Genomic DNA, 22,091 nt, shown 5'->3' with positions numbered 1-22,091 from the left:
CACTTTCATTTAATGTTTTCAAAAAAGTATGTTGACATATACCGCAGGGGGCCTATTGAGATATATATATATATATACAGTCATGGTCGGAAATGTTGGCACCCCATTGAACACCCATGAGATCTTAAAATTGCTGTTGGGAAAAGGCGCCCTTCCAATAAGAGAGACCTGGATGAGTTTTCAGAGGAAGAGTGGTCCAACATTCCGGCTGAGAGGTGTAAGAAGCTTATTGATGGTTATGGGAAGCCACTGATTTCAATTATTTTTTCCAAAGGGTGTGCAACCAAATATTAGGTTGAGGGTGCCAATAATTTTGTCCAGACCATTTTTGGAGTTTGGCGTGACATTATGTCCAATTTGCTTTTTTCCTCCTTTTTTGGTTTAATTCCAATACACACAAAGGAAATAAACATGTGTATAGCAAAACATGTGTTACTGCAATCCTTTTCTGTGAGAAATACTTCATTTTCTAGAAAAATTTCAGAGGTGCCAACATTTATGGCCATGACTGTATAGACTGCACCTAGTGTGGTCCTCTGGCACTGTTTTTCTTTTGTCATGCAAGGGGTTGTTGACTGTTAAATAAACTTGCATTGCATTGACTGTTGTGGGTGTTGTATTTCTATATACATTTACATTTTTTATTTACAGCGCTTCTTAGGTCTCGGGCATGAATGCTCTGCCTGTAAATTCACTCTGTAACTCAAGTGAACGTGATGTCACAGGTGGTTGCGGTAGGCATCTCTCCATGGGCTTCCTGAAATTCCACACAGCTTTTAGCCCTGACCCTAAAGATGGAGCTAACATCGAAGCCCAGTGGAAGCTGCAACAGAATGTGGAGCAGACCAGGGGCTGGTACCTACCTTGTGGGTGCCATGTCGGTTCAGTAGTCAGTACTGTTGCTTTGTATTGCTGGAGTCCTGGATTAAATCCCACAAAGGACAACATCTGCAAGGAGTTTGTATGTTCTCCCCAAGTTTCTGTCGGTTTTATTCCCCACCAAATATTGTGTTCTGGGGTTTCCACCAACCATAATCTGTTCCTGTCTACATGCACATGGTTCCCTGCCTTCATACAATATCTGTAACGATTGCACCTGGCCAGGCATCACGTGCTGTTCTCTGGCCACACAGGAGCTGCAGGCGCCAGGCCAGTTAACTGCGCTCTCGTTGCTCATCCTCAGTATATTTAAAGGGGTACTCCGGTGGTAAATTGTTTTGACTATATGGCATCTTCTTTGTATGTTTAGTGTTTTTTGCAATATACATGTGTTACATGTTTTGGCAGCATGTATGTGTTTTTCTTACCTGTTTGTTGGGCAGGAAGTTCTGTAGTTCAGAGGGTTTTCTTTTACTGTTGTCCTCAGTTCTGAGTCTGTGGTGGACAAGATGTCACAGCTTTTTTTTTCCCTCTGTGTCTGCATGAGAGGAATAAGCCACGCCCCCTCATCTCATCCAGCTGAGTACACAGCTCCTCCCGTCCCCCCTGCTCTGTATTCTAAGGACGCAGGTCTGCACAGGAGAAGGACCTCACAGAGAAGATAAGTGTTATCTGAAGGGGAGGATGAGAAGGTGCACGGGCTGGGGATGTATGGACTGCAGGGGAATAAATCTCATACTGGGAATGATCTCTATGGGGGAGATTTATCAAAACCTGTGCAGAGGAAAACCTGCCCAGTTGCCCATAGCAACCAATCAGATTGCTTCTTTCATTTTTCACAGGCCTTCATAAAAATGAAAGAAGCAAGCTGATTGGTTGCTATCGGCAACTGGGCAAGTTTTCCTCTGCACAGGTTTTGATAAATCTCCCCCTATATGTGAAGGGGGATGGGGGGGACTCCTGAATGACACATGCTGGGAGTTGTAGTCCCTGTTGTGTGTGTATGTGTGTGTGTATGCTAGTGTTCACAAACCAGTGTGCCTCCAGCTGTTGCAAAACTACAACTCCCAGCATGCCCTGACAGACTTTGGGCATGCTGGGAGTTGTAGATTTGCAACAGCTGGAGGCACACTGGTTGGGAAACACTGTTCTAGCCTATTCAGCATACACATCATGTTACACCAGTGTTTCCCAAACAGTGTGCCTCCAGCTGTTGCAAAACTACAAATCCTTGCATGCCAAAAGGCTGTCAGGGCATGCTGGGAGTTGTAGTTTTGCAACACCTGGAGGCACCCTGGTTAACTACAACCCCCAGGAGACTACAGAGGCAGCATGCTGGTATTATACCACAGACTGAAGACTCCTGAATGACACATGCTGGGAGTTGTAGTCCCTTTTGTGTGTGTATGCCAGTGTATCCCAACCAGGGCTGATTTATATTAGTGTGCTGTGTATATTGGGCTGCCCCTGGAAAATAGTAGGATGGGTAAAGGGCGGAACAAACAAACAAAAAAAAAAAAAGGAGCCGCCCCAAACCAGCCAGACATGTGGCATGCTGGGATTTGTAGTTTTCAGCACAGCAAGAAACAGGAAATAGAAGCAAAGATAGGAAAACAAAGTGGGGGATAAAAAGACAACAAAGAACGGAAATAGAGTAGGCTAAACAACAAAAATAGAAATGAAACAAAACAAATAGGGTAAGTCAAAAACGGAAAAACACGTTGACCACCGAAGTACCCCTTTAAGTCTCTGCTCAGCCTTTAGTCAGGATTACAGTTTCCCCTCATTCACCAGCATTTGTTCCTGCCCGTTTGTTTTCTGTATCTGACTTATGGTAGCCTTGGCTATTCTTTTGCCTACTGCTTTGTACCTTGTAGTCTTCCTGGTTTTGTACCTTGGCTTATGACATGACGATTCTCTTGCTATTTGAATCTGTACTTCATTGCCATCTGGTTTGTTACCTGGCCTGCCTGATTTTGCATTGTTTGTCAGTCAGTTTGCTGTAACCTGTTAGTGTTCTGTCTGGTTTGTGCTTTTGTTAATCCTGACCTTTTTCCTGACTTCCACACTGTGTTGTTTGTTTCTTTGACTTCCCTATGCCCTGCACCTTAGTAGCTTAGAGACTGGCACCGTGATTGGAGGCCATTCTATTAAAGGGGTACTCCGGTGGAAAACCTTTTTTTTTTTTTTTTTATGAACTGGTGCCAGAAAGTTAAACAGATTTGTAAATTACTTCTAGCAAGATGCTCTAAATCATCGATTCCAAGGAGATTACTATGATTCTGGCACCAGTCAGATTCTCTGGGATACTTAAAACCTTTCCATGTACCTTTTAAAAACAATGCAATGTTTATGGAGCACTTATGATCACCCTTCACCCGCAGTCTAACCCCATACACAGGGATAATACACCGGGTTATAGTGCAGGTGAAATACTTCCTGGAACTGTGTAAAATTCAAACTCCCTGCTGTTCTTGATGAGAGCAGGAGATTGCACCTGTGTAGTGTAACCATGGTGACTGTACAGCTAAGAATATACCACTGTATGTGCAGGGAGGGAGAAGGAGGTACAGCTGTTAGGTCTATGTATATGTGTGATTGTGTGTATGCAGCAGAGCTGAGTGTGTGAATGTGTGTATGCAGCAGAGCTGAGTGTGTGTATGTAGCAGAGCTGAGTGTGTGTGTATATGTAGCAGAGTTGAGTGTGTGAGCGTGTATGTAGCAGAGTTGAGTGTGTGTGTATGTAGCAGAGCTGAGTGTGTGTATGTAGCAGAGCAGAGTGTGTGATCAGGTGTATGTACTAGAGCTGAGTGTGTGATCAGGTGTATGTAGCAGAGTTGAGTGTGTGTGGTCATGCTTACACATAATCACACATTCAGCTTTGCTGCATACCCTTGTCGCACACAAATTTCTGCTACCAGGGTGCCTCCAGCTTTTGCATAACGGCAACTCCCAGCATGCCAAGTTTTGCAACACTTGGAGGCATTCTGGTTGGTAAACACTGATATAGAGGTAAGGGGACAGATTGTTCAGCAAAATTACATATTTTTTTAAACCCAGACATTCTGGGGGAGATTCTCAAAAACTGCTGTAATTTCTGTTCCAGCTATATTATTAACAGCTTTTTTTTTTTTCTCTCCCCACATTTTCAAAGGTCTCTTTTGCTGCTTTGAAAATATGTGAAAATTCATTTTTGCGCCACTTTTTTTTAAACTTTTTTTTTGCACCAAAATATTTTTTTTTTTTGCAGCCATATTGTTTTATTTATTTATTTTTAATTGTAGATTTTTGTGCCAACTTTTACATCCAAGAAAATTCTGGTGGAAACATCTCGCGAAATATTCCATGGTTACTAGTGCCCAGACAAGCGATGGCTGTATATATAAAATATTTTTGAACTTAAATGTGAGTGCAGGTTTAGAGACCAAGAAAAAAGAAAAAATATTATATATATTTTTTTAAATAACATTTTTCAATAATAATTATTTCTTTTTTAATAATTACTTACATAACACCTTTTCCCAAAAAAGAACTCAAAATAATAAAACTACAACCATTTCTGTGACTTCTACACTATCAATAAGCTGGTGTGAAATTTTTGATGTAAACTGGACTCTCACCCCTTTGAAAATATAATGTAAAGCAGACAATACACGTGGACATGCCCACTTTTACAAAACTGACATGAACATTGTAAACTGCAGCACAAAGCTCTTTGAAAATGTGGTCGATACTTTTCGCACCAAAAAAGTTTTTTGTTTTTTTTTGCTCAAAATTCTTTGAGAATCTCCCCCTCTGTGTACTTTATAAAGATTTATGATTTTACTATTGTGCAGAATTTTATTCGGCACACACTGCTGCTCCGGCACTTCTAGCTATGTGAGCAGTGTGCCAGGGAACATGCCACAGCTCTGTGAAGTGTGTGGTAGAGAAGAAGTGTACGGTAGAGCGAGGGGGGGGGGGGGGCGTTTCTATAATTGCACAAAATTTATCAAAGGAGTGTACAACTTTAGTAAATCTTGAGCAAGAGTGTAAATTAGACAGGCAGTGTTCTGTAGCTACAATAGACACCTAATGATACATGTCCCCCATTGTAACACACAGTCCTGTAGAGTAGGCGGAGCTTCATTCAGATAGGAAAGTATGGAGCCGGAGGTTCTCAAAGCTGATTCTGATGTCACTGCTGTACCCTTAGAACCCAGATATGACGTCAACAGGAAGTTCTTTATGTAAATAAACAAGCATACATCAGAAAAGCTGCAACAGAGGAAGCTTAAAAAGCTTAAAAAATATATAAAATAAAATAAAAGGGTGGATGAAACTATTAAGGGAAAGGGAGAGATTTCAAACGATGGTTTATTCCAATAAGAAATAAACGGTTGGACAACCCCTTTAATAGCCAAGGAATCCTGTAGCTGTCATTTAACCCCTTAAGGACATAGGGCGTATCCATACGCCCCCGTTTCCAAGTCCTTAAGGACCGAGGGCGTATGGATACGCCCTGAGCATTTCCGGCCCCCACCGCTAGCCGGAGGGGAGCCGGAGCCGGATGCCTGCTGAAATCGTTCAGCAGGCATCCCGGCATATCGCCCAGGGGGGTCATTATGTCCCCCCATGTCGGCGATTGCCGCAGATCGCTGGACAATTCAGTCCAGCGATCTGCGGCAGATTCCGGGTCAATCGGGTCTCCAGTGACCTGATGACCCGGAATTACTGGCTGATCGGGGCCGTCTCTGACGGCCCCGAACAGCCATTGCCAGCAGGGGTGAGGTGGCACTGGTGCCACCTCACGATCGCCCTGATTCGTCGGCCGGATTACCGGCCGACCAATCAGGGCGCCTGCTGCGGGTGTCACTCCCGCAACCCGCTCCGCCCCTCTTTCGGAGGACGTGAGCGGGTGCGGGAAGACGACCCCCGGTGCTGGGGACCCCGATCCCCGGCGTCCCTGTTGGGATCGGGGCCCCAGGAGCAGCGGCGGCGGCAGAGACGACGAGGGACTGACCTGTGCTGCTGGATCGTTGGAGGTGAGTGACAGCCTCCTGCTGTTGCTTAGCAACAGCTCCCAGCATGCAACAAGCGCATGCTGGGAGCTGTAGTTATGCAACAGCAGGAGGCAGACCACCACAACTCCCAGCATGCCCTTATGGGCATGCTGGGACTTGTAGTTTTGCAACAGCTGAAGGCACATTCTTTCTATGTAAAAGTGTACCTTCAGCTGTTGTGTAACTACAACTCCCAGCTTGCACAATCAGCTAAAGTGCATGCTGGGAGTTGTAGTGGTGCATCTGGTGGTTGCATAACTACAACTCCCAGCATGCCCGTTGGCTGTCGGTGACTGCTGAGAGTTGTAGTTTTGCAACAGCTGAAGGCACACTGATTTAAGTAGTAAACCAGTGTGTCTCCAGCTGTTGCATAACTACAATCCCCAGCATCCCCAGCCAAAGTAGTATGCCTCCGGCTGTTGCATAACTACAAGACCCAGCATGCCCTTCCGCTGTCCGTACATGCTCGGGGTTGTAGCTTTTGCAACAGCTGAAGGCACACTGGTTGCAAAACACTGAGTTTGTTACCAAACTCGGTGTTTCACAACCTGTGTGTCTCCAGCTGTTGCAAAACTACAACTCCCAGCATGCACTGATAGACCGTACATGCTGGGAGTTGTAGTTTTGCAACAGCTGGATGTTCCCCCCCCCCAATGTGAACGTACAGGGTACACTCACATGGGCGGAGGATTACAGTAAGTATCCGGCTGCAAGTTTGAGCTGCGGCAAATTTTCTGTCGCAGCTCAAACTGCCAGCGAGAAACTACTGTGAACCCCCCGCCCGTGCGACTGTACCCTAAAAACACTACACTACACTAACACAAAATAAAATAAAAAGTAAAAAAACACTACATATACACATACCCCTACACAGCCCCCCTCCCCTCCCCAATAAAAATGAAAAACGTCTGGTACGTCACTGTTTCCAAAACGGAGCCTCCAGCGGTTGCAAAACTACAACTCCCAGCATGCACTGATAGACCGTCCATGCTGGGAGTTGTAGTTTTGCAACAGCTGGATGTCCCCCCCCCCAATGTGAACGTACAGGGTACACTCACATGGGCGGAGGATTACAGTAAGTATCCGGCTGCAAGTTTGAGCTGCGTTAAATTTTCTGCCGCAGCTCAAACTGCCAGCGAGAAACTACTGTGAACCCCCGCTCGTGTGACTGTACCCTAAAAACACTACACTACACTACCACAAAATAAAATAAAAAGTAAAAAACACTACATATACACATACCCCTACACAGCCCCCCTCCCCAATAAAAATGAAAAACGTCTGGTACGCCACTGTTTCCAGAACGGAGCCTCCAGCTGTTGCAAAACAACTACTCCCAGTATTGCCAGATAGCCACTGACTGTCCAGGCATGCTGGGAGTTTTACAACAGCTGGAGGCCCCCTGTTTGGGAATCACTGGCGTAGAATACCCCTATGTCCACCCCTATGCAATCCCTAATTTAGGCCTCAAATGCGCATGACGCTCTCACTTTGGAGCCCTGTCGTATTTCAAGGCAACAGTTAAGGGTCATATATGGGGTATCGCCGTACTCGGGAGAAATTGGGCTTCAAATTTTGTGGGGTATTTTTTGCTATTACCCTTTTTAAAAATGTAAAATTTTTGGGAAAACAAGCATTTTAGGTAAAAAATAATAATTTTTTTTTACATATACAAAAGTCATAAAACACCTGTGGGGTATAAAGGTTCACTTAACCCCTTGTTACGTTCCCCGAGGGGTCTAGTTTCCAAAATGGTATGCCATGTGTTTTTTTTTTTTGCTGTCCTGGCACCATAGGGGCTTCCGAAATGCGGCATGCCCCCAGAGCAAAATTTGCTTTCAAAAAGCCAAACGTGACTCCTTCTCTTCTGAGACCTGTAGTGCGCCAGCAGAGCACTTTTCACCCCCATATGGGGTGTTTTCTGAATTGGGAGAAATTGGGCTTCAAATTTTGGGGGGTGTTTTCTGCTATTACCCTTTTTAAAAATGTAAAAATTTTGGGAAACCAAGCATTTTAGGTAAAAAAAAATAAAAAATGTTCACATAGGCAAAAGTCGTGAAACACCTGTAGGGTATTAAGGTTCACATTACCCCTTGTTACGTTCCCGAGGGGTCTAGTTTCCAAAATGGTATGCCATGTGTTTTTTTTTTTGCTGTTCTGGCACCATAGGGGCTTCCTAAATGCGGCATGCCCCCAGAGCAAAATTTGCTTTCAAAAAGCCAAATGTGACTCCTTCTCTTCTGAGACCTGTAGTGCGCCAGCAGAGCACTTTTCACCCCCATATGGGGTGTTTTCTGAATCGGGAGAAATTGGGCTTCAAATTTTGGGGGGTATTTCCTGCTATTACCCTTTTTAAAAATGTTAACATTTTGGGAAACAAAGCATATTAGGTAAAAAAATAAAAATTTTTTTTTACATATGCAAAAGTCGTGAAACACCTGTAGGGTATTAAGGTTCACATTACCCCTTGTTACGTTCCCCGAGGGGTCTAGTTTCCAAAATGGTATGCCATGTGTTTTTTTTTTTGCTGTTCTGGCACCATAGGGGCTTCCTAAATGCGACATGCCCCCAGAGCAAAATTTGCTTTCAAAAAGCCAAATGTGACTCCTTCTCTTCTGAGACCTGTAGTGCGCCAGCAGAGCAATTTTCACCCCCATATGGGGTGTTTTCTGAATCGGGAGAAATTGGGTTTCAAATTTTGGGGGGTATTTTCTGCTATTACACTTTTTAAAAATGTAAAATTTTTGGGAAACCAAGCATTATAGGTAAAAAATATATAATTTTTTTTACATATGCTAAAGTCGTGAAACACCTGTGGGGTATTAAGGTTCACTTTACCCCTTGTTACGTTCCCCGAGGGGTCTAGTTTCCAAAATGGTATGCCATGTGTGTTTTTTTGCTGTTCTGGCACCATAGGGGCTTCCTAAAGGTGACATGCCCCCCAAAAAACATTTGACGCTCCTTCCCTTCTGAGCCCTCTACTGCGCCCGCATGAACAATTAACATAGACATATGAGGTATATGCTTACTCGAGAGAAATTGGGTTTCAAATACAAATAAAAATTTTCTCCTTTTTACCCCTTTCAAAAATTCAAAAATTGGGTCTACAAGAAAATGCGAGTGTAAAAAATGAAGATTTTGAATTTTCTCCTTCACTTTGCTGCTATTCCTGTGAAACACCTAAAGGGTTAATACACTTACTGAATGTCATTTTGAATACTTTGGGGGGTGTAGTTTTTATAATGGGGTCTTTTATGGGGCATTTCTAATATGAAGGCCCTTCAAATCCACTTCAAACGTGAACTGGTCCATGAAAAATAGCGAGTTTGAAAATTTTGTGAAAAATTTCAAAATTGCTGCTGAACTTTGAAGCCCTCTGGTGTCTTCCAAAAGTAAAAACTCATAAATTTTATGATGCAAACATAAAGTAGACATATTGTATATGTGAACCCCAAAAAAATATATTTTGAATATCCATTTTCCTTACAAGCAGAGAGCTTCAAAGTTTGAAAAATGCAAAATTTTCATTTTTTTCATCAAATTTGGTGATTTTTCACCAAGAAAGGATGTAAGTTACCATAAAATTTTACCACTAAGTTAAAGTAGAATATGTCACGAAAAAACAATCTCGGAATCAGAATGATAACTAAAAGCATTCCAGAGTTATTAATGTTTAAAGTGACAGTGGTCAGAATTGCAAAAAACGCTCCGGTCCTTAAGGTGAAAAAGGGTTCGGTCCTTAAGGGGTTAATGTTTAGCGTCTGTTAGTAACACAAAGAGGCTTTATCTGTTTCTAGATTTAAACGATTTTAGTCCTATCATCCCTTCCACTTAGCTACTTACTGTATTTAGTGAGTTACTATTTATATACTTTTATTATGAATCAGTAAGCAATATCTCTGCTTGTATGATTCTTGTTTTTTAGGAACTTTGGAAATCCCGCCTTAAAGATGAGCCACTAAGCAAATGTTACAACCTAAGTAACTGCCTAGAAGACAATAGATGTTTAATCCCAGTATGTTACCAGGCAGAAGAACCTAGAATCCATGAAAAATTAGCTTCTCAGCAAATTCATGGGATTGCTAGAGTTCCTTGCAGTCTTTCAGAGCACAACTACTGCATGACCAGTCAAGAAGGACCTAGTGTGTCTGTATCACAGGACACAGAGGGCAATGACATTATTATTCAGAGGCTTAAATCTCTTCTGGGCATTTGTACCAGTTCAATTATTATCCTGGAGAATCAGCTGATGAAGACCATTGTAGCATTGTTGGATGTTGTAGGACATGTATTCAGTGGTCACAACTTCTTAGTTAACATGATTGAAAGCATTATGGACCTTCTTGAAGCCGTAAGTCACCTACAGGACAAGGACAACCCACAGAAGGAGGCCTCCAATGTGTATGACAACTCTTTGTTGTTTGAGGTTAGTAGTTGGTTGGGAAACAGGTTTCACAGTGAGAATGATCGCATCAGTCAGCAGGTAGAGGAGTTCAAGAGGATACATATTGACCGTATTTCAGACTTGCCTCCTGCAGAGGAGTTGGTAGCTGCTTTATTTCCTAAAGCCATGAAAGTTTTATTATTGAAATGGATGGGACTATTTGATGATGCATCAGTATCCAAACTGCAGAGTGAATATCCAATTTTACTTCTTATTTTGGAATTTGCAAACCACAACCTTATCACGGGAGTTTCCCATGTTCTCTACTCTTCCCTAATATGTAAATAATGTATATTTAATCAGAAAATTCCATATTCTTAATACTTTATGAGGTTTTTATTTTTTGACTTGATTCTTTTATTTTCGATCTACTAAATGATGTGTTATGCTTTGTTATATGCTATCCATATTAAATAATAATTACATTTTTACTCTGAGTTACTATCAATAATTTTCTGGTTCATGTGGCTCACTTATTCTACCCCAATCTACACAGCAAAACCGACTAGTAGAAAGGTGGAAGATTAAATGTCTGGGCTATAGTACAGCTGAAGTTGGGACATCATTGCGGCCGGTGATTGGCTGAATGGGCCGTCACTTGGGCTCGTCCAAGAAGGTGGGGGCCTGGAGAATGCGGAGGACAGGTAAGTAGACAGAGCCTTGTACAGGAGATGGTGGGGGATCCCTACGATTGGACCCCCCACAATCAGACACTTATCCCCTATTCTATGGATAGGGGAATTAGTGTCTGATAAGTTCAGTTCCCTAGACTACCCTTTAACCCCTTAACGACAATTGATGTAAATGTACATCATGATGCGGTGGTACTTAACGCACCATGACGTACATTTACACTCTGTCATGACCGCGAGCACCGAATCCTCAATTGTCGTTAAGGGGGTTAAAGGGTAGTCCAATTATTATATAATTTTCTTTTCTATTGTTTTCCTTTTTTCTTTTCCCATTTGACTGTAATTTGAATGTTATATGTTGTGTGTTAAAAGAAGAATAAAATGTTTAAAGACAAAAGGCTAGTCAAGGGAAATGAACTTATCAGACACTTATCCGACTATCCATAGAATAGGGGATAAGTGTCTGATTGTGGGGTGTCCAATTGCATGCATGGCAGCCAGGGACCCATCTGTAATGGCGGACATCAGCGATTTTACTGATGTCCGTCATTAAAGGGGTATTCCAGGCAAAACCTTTTTTCTATATATATATCAACTGGCTCCAGAAAGTTAAACATATTTGTAAATTACTTCTATAAAAAAATCTTAATCCTTCCAATAGTTATTAGCTTCTGAAGTTTTCTGTCTAACTGCTCAATGATGATGTCACGTCCCGGGAGCTGTGCATGATGGGAGAATATCCCCATAGGAACTGCACAGCTCCCGGGACATGAGTCATCAGAGAGCAGTTAGACAGAAAACAACAACTCAACTTCAGAAGCTAATAACTATTGGAAGGATTAAGATTTTTTAATAGAAGTAATTTACAAATCTGTTTAACTTTCCGGAGCCAGTTGATATATAAAAAAAAGTTTTGGCCTGGAATACCCCTTTAACCCCTCAGATGCTGTGATCAATACAGATCACGGCATCTGCAGCAGTGCGGTACTTTAAATGGATGATCTGATCACCCGCAGGGCTGCCGCAGGGATCCGATCAAACAGCATGGCGGCCGCAGGTCCCCTCACCTGCCTCCATCCGTCTCCAGGGGTCTTCTGCTCTGGTCTGAGATCGAGCAGACCAGAGCAGAAGATTTCCGATAACATTTATCAGTGTTATGCCCTATGCATACTGAACAATATGTGCAATCAAATGATTGCTATAAATAGTCCCCTATGGGGACATAAAAATTGTAACAAAAAAAAAAAATTGTGTGTGAAAAATCCCCTCCCCCCAATAAAAATGTAAATGGTTCCTTTTCCCCCCATTATACCCCCAAAAAGCGTATAAAAAAATTAATAAAAAGTTAAATATAAGCAAAAGTGGTACCGATAAAAACTACAGATCACGGCGCAAAAAATTAGCCCTCATACCGGCCCGTATACGGAAGAATTTGAAAGTTATAGGTGGTCAAAATAGGGCAATTTCAAACATACAAATTTTTTTTAAAGCTGTACAATTATAAAAAAGCATATAACATGGGTATCATTTTAATCATATTGACCCGCAGGAAAAAAAAAAAAGTAATTTTTACCGTAAAGTGTACAGCGTGAAAACAAAACCTTCCAAAATTTGCTAAATTGCGGTTTACTTTTCAATTTCCCCACATAAAAAATATTTGTTTGGTTGCACCGTACATTTTATGGTTAAATGAGTGACGCAAAAACAAGCCCTCATATTGGTCTATGGATGATAATATAAAAGAGTTAGAAGGTAAGGAGGAATAAAGGAAAATGTTAAAATAAAAATTGGCCTGGTCCTTAAGGGGTTAAAGTGTGTGGGGTACTATACGTCTTCCCCCCCAATAACCGCAGATATTGGGTAACAACTGTTCAAACATTTAGATTACAGAATACTTAATGTTTTCTGCCAAAAGTGTCTGGCAGTGGCTTATTTTACTCTTCCTATTGAAACATACAGGCACACTCAAAGCATATTTATGCGCTGTGATCAAGTTAATATTGCTCCTCTGCTGCCTGAGGAGTACTATAAAAAGGTGTAGGTGTGTGTGGAGATAGAGAGATATATATACATACATATACATACACACACACACACACAGACAGGGCTGTGGAGTCGGTATATAAATGTTCCGACTCCGCAGTTTTTTGTACTTCCGACTACGACTCCTCTGTATTAATATGTAAATGTATTTATAAACACTTACAGTTGAATCCAAGAAGCTGTTCCACCAAGGTAGTGGTAGTTGGGCAGAAGCTGCTGCCTTCTCCTTTTGTGTGCTGATCTGCTGCTGAAGATAGGGCAGTGGGAGGATCCAGGAAGGGGCATTTATTATAAAACATGATTTCCCTAGTAGAATCCCATAGTCATGTTTAAAGTTTAAGCTAAAAATCGGAGTTTACAAGTTTTTATAGCCTTAGCTGAATGACAGCAGTTTTTCCAATGGTTTACAACTTCAGTCTTGAACTATTGACCCTCCATTCCCTTCACTTATACAAGTGTCTCTAGTCCTGCAAAAAACATATTTACTTAATCCCTTATCAGTGAGAGGCGAGGTTACCCATGGGTTCCCTCTAACAGTAGAACACAACACTATGGAAAGTATTGCCGCTCCTAATTGTGCGTTGCGTGCCATATAGTGAAGCACATGAAGAGCATGCTTCTTCAGTCATTTAACGTGTTTGTTTTGCGGTTACGTGAGTCACTGCATGCATTGGTCTTTATTCTTACAGTAGAGAAGTCATTAATTATAACTTTTTGTGAATTGGGACATTTAAACTTGCTTTTTCTTAAATTCCAATCTAAATTTAGTAGGAGTCGGTGCATTGTTTGCCGACTCCAACTCCAGGTACCCAAAATGTTGTCCGACTCCACAGCACTGTATATATATATATATATATATATATATATACACACACACACACAGAGGCATATCTAGTGCTCCAGGCGAGGTGCTGCATCAGCGTCCCCCCACCCCTTCCTGAAAAAAAGAAAAGACACTCTAGGAAAGTCTTGCATTGAATTTATTACCAAGCTTTTGTGTACGCCCCACATGGGTCCTGAGATAAGTGCCAGGCTTTCTCTGGCTCCAAAAATAGTTCACGCCTGTTGGCTGAATAGATTTGTTGGCCCAGCCCAGAGCCCATCAGAGCCCATTCAGGGCCCTATACAGTCAAATAACCAGGGCCCCCAATGCTGCCTATTACCTGTTTCCATTTTGCATGTAAGTACATGAATACTTACAGACAGTGCATGTCTACAGCATCCTAAAAATTTTTAAGGGGTTAGCGCCCTATTAAACTGAGTGGGTGAACAGGCCAATAATCGCCCGTGTAATAGGCCCAGCAATGATGAAACAGCAAACACTTGCTCATAAATTGATTGCTGGCTTTTCACAGGTTTAAAAATCCTCCTTTGTTGGTTACACATTTCCACTTGTAATAGGGCGCAACTAATGGGAGAAGTAAAGGGGTGCACAAACAATCTATCATTCATGCAGCCCTGGCTGCAGATACAGAGCTATGTAATAGGGTCAGAAAACAATCGCCAATCTAGAAGATTGTTGCTCATATCCGGCAGTAGTCAGGCAGTATAATACAACCCTTAATGATAAGTGCCCCTGTGTGTGCATCCACTTCCCACCAGGACCCTCCCTGCAGTAAGATCCACCATTCAGATTTGTTTAGTAGATTAGAGCTCTGTTGGGGAGATGTCCAGTTTACCATGGATGGCTCTATGATGGAGTCCAAAGCCTCTATTCAAGCAAGGGGGCCCAATATATGTGGAGAAAGGTCACGCGAGGTGATGAAAAGCAAGGGCTAAGTGGAAGAGGGTGGGAAAAAGCTCAAGATCATAGGGATTCTGTGCCAGGACACAAGGCAGTGTTCACATTTAATAATTTGTTGTACACATGGCGTAGGCCGATGTATACTGCTGCGTATCTGAGCGGTGGTGATTCCTTTTCATAGGATGAACGTAGTCTACTAGTGACTATTTTTGTCCTATTTATAAGTGTATGCTGTATTTTTCTAGGACTCCAGTGCAGATGGATATGTTTTTAAGACCTACAAAGTATACACCCTAGACTGCTAGACTATGTTTGGTCGATTTGAAATGAGTGCAGCTTGGATATGCGGAAGTATACAGTACATCAGCATACTGTTCTACTGAAGTATACAGCAATTTATGGCCTCTACCAAATGTGAACTTGGGCTAGGTTTGCTCCATGTTATTACTCTCCGCTAGACTTACAGCATCTGCCTGGATCCTGCCGAATACTGGCTGCTAATGTATATGGTTGCAGAGAAAAGCGGATGCCAGTCACTTCAATTGCCCCAAGAGTCACCTTGTGACTTAAGTGTTATCTTAAGCAGACTCAATAACATGGTCAGCGATATTATCCAGTCCATTTAAAGTAAAGTTTACATCCCGAATGAATTTACTAGGTGACTCAGTTCAGGCAATTGAAATGAATGGCACCCACGTCTCCCTGCTACCGTATACATCATCAGCCAATTTTCGGCAGGATGTGGGCAGATAAGTCTAGCGGAGAGTAATAACGCGGTGTCAACCCAGCCTTAACTTTTTAGGAACCCTGTTATGGGTAAGAAAGCAGCAAGAGGGGGAGGACATATAAGTTGGGTAGGTTTTGTAGGGGAAAGGGAGCAATGCAATGGGGGGAAACAAAGATTGCAGGGATTAATAAATGGGGGGAAATGGCCGTTACGGGTAACATGCCTGATTAAGGGACCTAAGAGGTCTTGAAAGTATGCAATCTTTATCCTCTCAGTTACCCATAAAGGTATCATCACCACTCCACTTATCTTCCATAAAAGAGAAAAAACTTATAATAATTCTACTGAAGAGATGGCTGCAGCTTCGCAAGGGGCACTCTAAACACCTATAGTCTACACTCCCTATATCAAAGTTTATACACTTCTTATATCACTTAAAATACACTACCTATATCTCTATATACACACCCAATATCACTATATATATATATATATTAATATCTCTATATACCATCCCTATATCGCTATATATACATATACACTCCCTATAAAACTATATATACCCTCACTATATATATATATATATATATATATATATATATACACCCTACCTTTAAAACTATATATACACTCCCTATAAAACTGTTAGGATTCGGCAGGCTGGGTGTGGATCCTCTGTGTCAGCGAGGGATTGGCGTGGACCGTGTCGGTGGACCAGTTCTAGGTTGCTACTGGTATTCACCAGAGCCCGCCGCAAAGCGGGATGGTCTTGCTGCGGCGGTAGCAACCAGGTCATATCCACCGGCATCGCTGACTGCTGAGAAGGCGTGGGACAGAAGGACTAGACAGAGGCGAGGTTAGACGTAGCAGAAGGTCAGGGCAGGCGGCAAGGTTCGTAGTCAATGGAGATAGCAAGAGGTCAGGAACACTGGTAAGGCAAACACTGTAAACGCTTTCTCTAGGCACAAGGGCAACAAGATCCGGCAAGGAAGGGAAGGGGAAGTGAGGTTATATGGACGTGGAGCAGGTGGAAGCTAATTAGACTGATTGGGCAAGGCACCAATCATTGGTTCACTGGCCCTTTAAATCTTAGAGAGCTGGCACGCGCGCGCCCTGAGGAGCAGAGCCGCGCGCGCCAGGACGTGACAGCCGGGGACCGGGACAGGTGAGTAACTTGGGATGTGATTCGCGAGCAGGCGCGTCCCGCTATGCGAATCGCATCCCCGCCGGCAGTGTCAGTGCAGCGCTCCCGGTCAGTGGGTCTGACTGGGGCACTGCAGAGAGAGGAACGCCACGAGCGCTCCGGAAGGAGCAGGGACCCGGAGCGCTCGGCGTAACAAAAACTATATATACACTACCTATATCTCTATATACACTCCCTATAAAACTATATATACACTACCTATATCACTATATATATGCCCTCCATTTATCACTATATATGCCCTCCCTATAAAACTATATATACATTCCCTATAAAACTATATATACACACTCCCTATATGACAATATATACCCTCCCTATAAAACTATATATACACTCCCTATAAAACTATATATACCCTCCCTATAAAACTATATATATACACTAACAGATCATGGCAGGTAGTGGATCCTCTGGGCCTGTGTGGATGATGACTTGAGCTGTGCCACACAGGTAGCTGGAGGAGACTGGCAGGACGTGGCAAGATGGCAGTAGCTCAGGGCAGGTAACACAGGTGCAGGGGAAGTAAGGTAGCAAGGAACAGGTACACGGTAACAGGGACACAGACTTTCACTATGACACAAGGTAACCAAAGATCCTGCAGGGAACCAAGGGAGGAGCTGATATTTAAGGACAGTGGACAGGTGTAGACACTTTGATTAATTGAGCACTGGCCCTTTAAGTGAAAGAGATCCGGTGCACGCATGCCCTAGGAGGCGGGGGCACGCGATCCGGGGCTGCAAGGACACGGAGAGGCGGAAGAAGAGGGAGGTGAGTGATGGGCTGGGATTCGCATGCGGCCACGACCTGCGATGTGAATCCCAGCCCCGCCGGCAGCTGGGACATAAGAAGAGAGGTGTTACAGTACCCCTCCCCCTTTGGTCTCCTCCTCTTCTTTGGTATTCAGAGAGTTCCCCACTACATGAGACCAGGGGGTTTCTGGAATGGGCAAAGGCTGTAAGGAACTTGCAAGTAAACGCCGTGTTCGGGTAGATTCTTTTTCCAAAGGAAGTTCCTCCTGCCTCTCGGCAAAACGCACATCAATTCAAGTGGCTAAATGGATAAGTTCACTTAGGTTAGCCGGAGAATCTCGTGCAGCGAGAGCATCCATGATTCGAGAGGACAGTCCTTTTTTAAAGGTAGCACACAATGCCTCATCGTTCCAAGAAAGTTCAGAGGCAAGAGTGCGGAACTGAACCACGTAGGTTCCCTTGGCAGAGGTTCAGTAGAGCCGTCTCTGCAGAGGAGGCTCGCATGGGTTCTTCAGATGCATTTCAGAATTCTGCAAGGAAGGCTGACAGGTTCAAGGAGACCGGATCTCTACGATCCCAGAGAGGAGTAGGCAAAGCCAAAGCTTTTCCAGACAGAAACGCCACTTTAGCACGCTCCGTCAGGAACAGATCCGCCATGAGTTCAAGATGGATAGAACACTGTGTCACAAAGCCTCTACACAGCTTGGGATCTCCATCATACTTTTGAAGGATAGGACAAATGAAGCTTGGTCCCGGAGTAAGCTGCAGACACAGGAAGAGGCTCAGGAACAGGTGGTTGCTGCTGTTTTTGCTGCTGCACCATGGCTAAAAGTTGATTCAGTTGTTGCACCTGACGGGCTTACTACTGCGACTGCTGAGCCACAATGGTTGGAAGATCAGAGACTTCTGGCAAAGGCACCCCAGCGGGGTCCATGGCCGGATCTTACTGTAACGGGTCACGGCAGGTGGTGGATCCTCTAGGCCTGTGTTGATGATGACGTGAGCCGTTCCAGGGAGTGGAGGCTAAGGTGCCGCTGGTTTGCACCAGAGCCCACCGCAAAGCGGGATGGTCTTGCTGCGGCAGGCGGCACCCAGGTCGCTACCCTTGGCACAACTCGTCCACACAGGTAGCTGGGAGGTGGCGTGGCACAGAAGGAGAATGGCAGGACGTGGCAACATGGCAGTAGGTCTGGGTAGGTAACACAGGTGCAGGGGAGGTAAGGTAGCAAGGAACAAGCACACGGTAACAGAGACACAAACTTTCACAATGGCGCAAGGTAACCAAAGATCCGGCAGGGAAACAAGGGAGGAACAGATATTAGGATAGGGAGGAACAGATATAAGGACAGGGCCTTAAATATTGAACACTGGCCCTTTAAGTGAAAGAGCTCCAACGCACGTGCGGGGCTGCGAGGACACGGAGAAGCAGAAGATGAGGGAGGGGAGTGATGGGCTGGGATTCTCATGCGGGCGTGTCCTGCGATGCTAATCCCAGCCCCGCCGGCAGCGGGGACATAAGCAGAGAGCGCTCACGGCTGGTGTGCCCGGCCGGAGCGCAGGTGTTACACAATCCCTATGAAACTATATATACATTCCCTATAAAACTACACTGCTCAAAAAAATAAAGTGAACACTAAGATAACATATCCTAGATCTGAATGAATGAACTAATCGTATGAAATACTTTCATCTTTACATAGTTGAATGTGCTGACAACAAAATCACAACAAATTTATCAATGGAAATCAAATTTATCAACCCATGGAGGTCTGGATATGGAGTCGCACTCAAATTCAAAGTGGAAAACTACACTACAGGCTGATCCAACTTTTATGTAATGTCCTTAAAACAAGTCAAAATGAGGCTCAGTAGTGTGTGTGGCCTCCACGTGCCCGAATGACCTCCCTACAACGCCTGGGCATGGTCCTGATGAGGTGGCGGATGGTCTCCTGAGGGATGTCCTCCTAGACCTAGTCTAAAGCATCTGCCAACTCCTGCACAGTCTGTGGTGCAACGTGGCGTTGGTGGATGGAGCGAGACATGATGTCCCAGATGTGCTCAATCGGATTCAGTTCTGGGGAACAGGCGGGCCAGTCCATAGCATCAATGCCTTCCTCTTTCAGGGACTGCTGACACACTCCAGCCACATGAGGTCTAGCATTTTCTTGCATTAGGAGGAACCCAGGGTCAACCGCAGTATATGGTCTCACAAGGGGTCTGAGGATCTCCTCTCGGTACCTAATGGCAGTCAGGCTACCTCTAACAAGCACATGGAGAGCTGTGTGGCCCCCCAAAGAAATGCCACCCAACACCATTACTGACCCACCGCCAAACCGGTCATGCTGGAGGATGTTGCAGGCAGCAGAATATTCTCCACGGCGTCTCCAGACTCTGTCACGTCTGTCACATGTGCTCAGTGTGAACCTGCTTTCATCTGTGAAGAGCACAGAGTGCCAGTGGCAAATTTGCCAATCTTGGTGTTCTCTGGCAAATGACAAACGTCCTGCATGGTGTTGGGTTGTAAGCACAACCCCCCACCTGTGGACATCGGGCCCTCATACCACCCTCATGGAGTCTGTTTCTGACCGTTTGAGTGGACACATGCACATTTGTGGCCAGCTGGAGGTCATTTTGCAGGGCTCTGGCAGTGCTCCTCCTTGCACAAAGACGGTCCTGCTGCTGGGTTGTTGCCCTCCTACGGCCTCCTCCACGTATCCTGATGTACTGGCCGGTCTCCTGGTAGCGCCTCCATGCTCTGGACACTACGCTGACAGACACAGCAAACCTTCTTTCCACAGCTCACATTGATGTACCATCCTGGATGAGCTGCACTACCTGAGCCACTTGTGTGGGTTGTAGACTCCGTCTCATGCTACCACTAGAGTGAAAGCACCGCCAGCATTCAAAAGTGACCAAAACATCAGCCAGGAAGCATAGGAAGTGAGAAGTGGTCTGTGGTCACCACCTGCAGAACCATTCCTTTATTGGGGGTGTCTTGCATATTGCCTATAATTTCCATTTGCACAACATCATGTGAAATTGATTGTCAATCAGTGTTGCTTCCTGAGTGGACAGTGTGATTTCACAGAAGTGTGACTGACTTGGAGTTACATTGTGGTGTTTAAGTGTTCCCTTTATATTTTTGAGCAGTGTACTCAAAGACGTTTCTACTGAATGGCAGTGAGCAAATTTCTTGAGAACCGTGAGAAATGCAAAAAACTGCTTAATATTAACAGTACTGTGAAAAGGTATTTGCTCCTTTCCCGGTTTCTCCTTTTTTAAGTCACATGTGTCACACTTGTTCCAGATTGGCCAAAAATTTGCATATTACACAAAGATAACCCGAGTAAGCACAAAACGCAGTTTTCAAGTGATTTGATTTAATTTATTATGGGAAAAAAGCTATTCGAATCTTTTATGGTCCTCTGTGAAAAAGTAATTGCCCCTTAAACCTAATAACTGGTTGTGAAACCCTCCACAGCAACAACTACACTCAAGTATTTGCGATAACTGGCAATAAATCATTATGGCCTGCTCTTCTTTGCAGAAATGTCTTATTTCAGTCACGTTAGAGGATCTTCAAGCATGAAAGGTTTTAAGGTTAAGCCATAGCATCTTAATCGGATTGAAGTCCAGACTATGACTAGGCCACTCCAAAGTCTTAAATGTTAAATTGTACTCAGCTTTCCAAACAATGTGATAAATAACAGTAAATGATGATGACGTTGATTTTTATTATTAACATAAGGGGTAAATTTACTTTTATCACATTGGGCCATGAAGTTTTGGATAGCTTTTTCCCATAATAAATGAAATGATCACTTGAAAACTGCATTTTGTGTTCACTTTATTACCCTTGTGTAATATTAACCCCTTAAGAACCAAGCCCATTTTAACCTTAACCCCTTAAAGACGCAGGATTTTTCAGTTTTTACACTTTCATTTTTTCCTCCTTACCTTTTAAAAATCATAACCCTTTCAATTTTGCACCTAAAAATCCATATGATGGTTTATTCTTTGCGCCACCAATTCTACTTTGTAATGACATCAGTCATTTTACCCAAAAATCTACGGTGAAACAAAAAAAAAATCATTGTGCAACAAAATTGAAGAAAAAACACAATTTTGTAAGTTTTGGGGCTTCCGTTTCTACACAGTACATTTTTCTGTAAAAATGACACCTCTTTATTCTGTAGGTCCATACGTTACAAATGATACCCTACTTATATAGGTTTGATTTTGTTGTACTTCTGGAAAAAATCATAACTACGAAAATTAATACGTTTAAATATGTCATCTTCTGACCCCTATAACTTTTTTATTTTTACGTGTACGGGGCTCATTTTTTGCGCCGTGATCTGAAGTTTTTAGCGGTACCATTTTTGTATTGATTGGACTTTTTGATCGCTTTTTATTCATTTTTACATGATATAAAAAGTGACCAAAAATACGCTATTTTGGACTTTGGAATTTTGTTAAGTGTACGCCATTGACCGTGCAGTTTAATTAATTATATATTTTTATATTTCGGACATTTACGCATGCGGCGATACCACATGTTTATTTTTTATTATGGTTACATATTTTTATATGGAATTTGGAAAAAGGGGGGGTGATTTAAACT

The 22,091-nt window shown here is 43.3% G+C and overlaps 1 protein-coding gene across 9 annotated transcripts in view; it reads left to right on the top strand.

The window, feature by feature from the left end:
- The window catches only part of LOC130284660 (vacuolar protein sorting-associated protein 33A), a 253,616-nt gene that overhangs the window by 161,902 nt on the left and 69,623 nt on the right, over positions 1–22,091 (top strand). For 6 of the 9 annotated variants that reach the window (XM_056535248.1, XM_056535228.1, XM_056535237.1 and 3 more), the window contains one exon: positions 9,847–10,347. In XM_056535248.1, coding sequence (XP_056391223.1) covers positions 9,847–10,347 — 501 coding nt within the window. The other 3 variants (XM_056535280.1, XM_056535297.1, XM_056535289.1) reach the window with 3 other exon arrangements.

The sequence above is a fragment of the Hyla sarda genome, chromosome 1 (assembly GCF_029499605.1).
Source record: "Hyla sarda isolate aHylSar1 chromosome 1, aHylSar1.hap1, whole genome shotgun sequence".
Classification (NCBI taxonomy): domain Eukaryota; kingdom Metazoa; phylum Chordata; class Amphibia; order Anura; family Hylidae; genus Hyla; species Hyla sarda.
The sequence above is the reverse complement of the archived record's forward strand: the minus strand, read 5'-3'. Positions and strand labels throughout refer to the sequence as shown.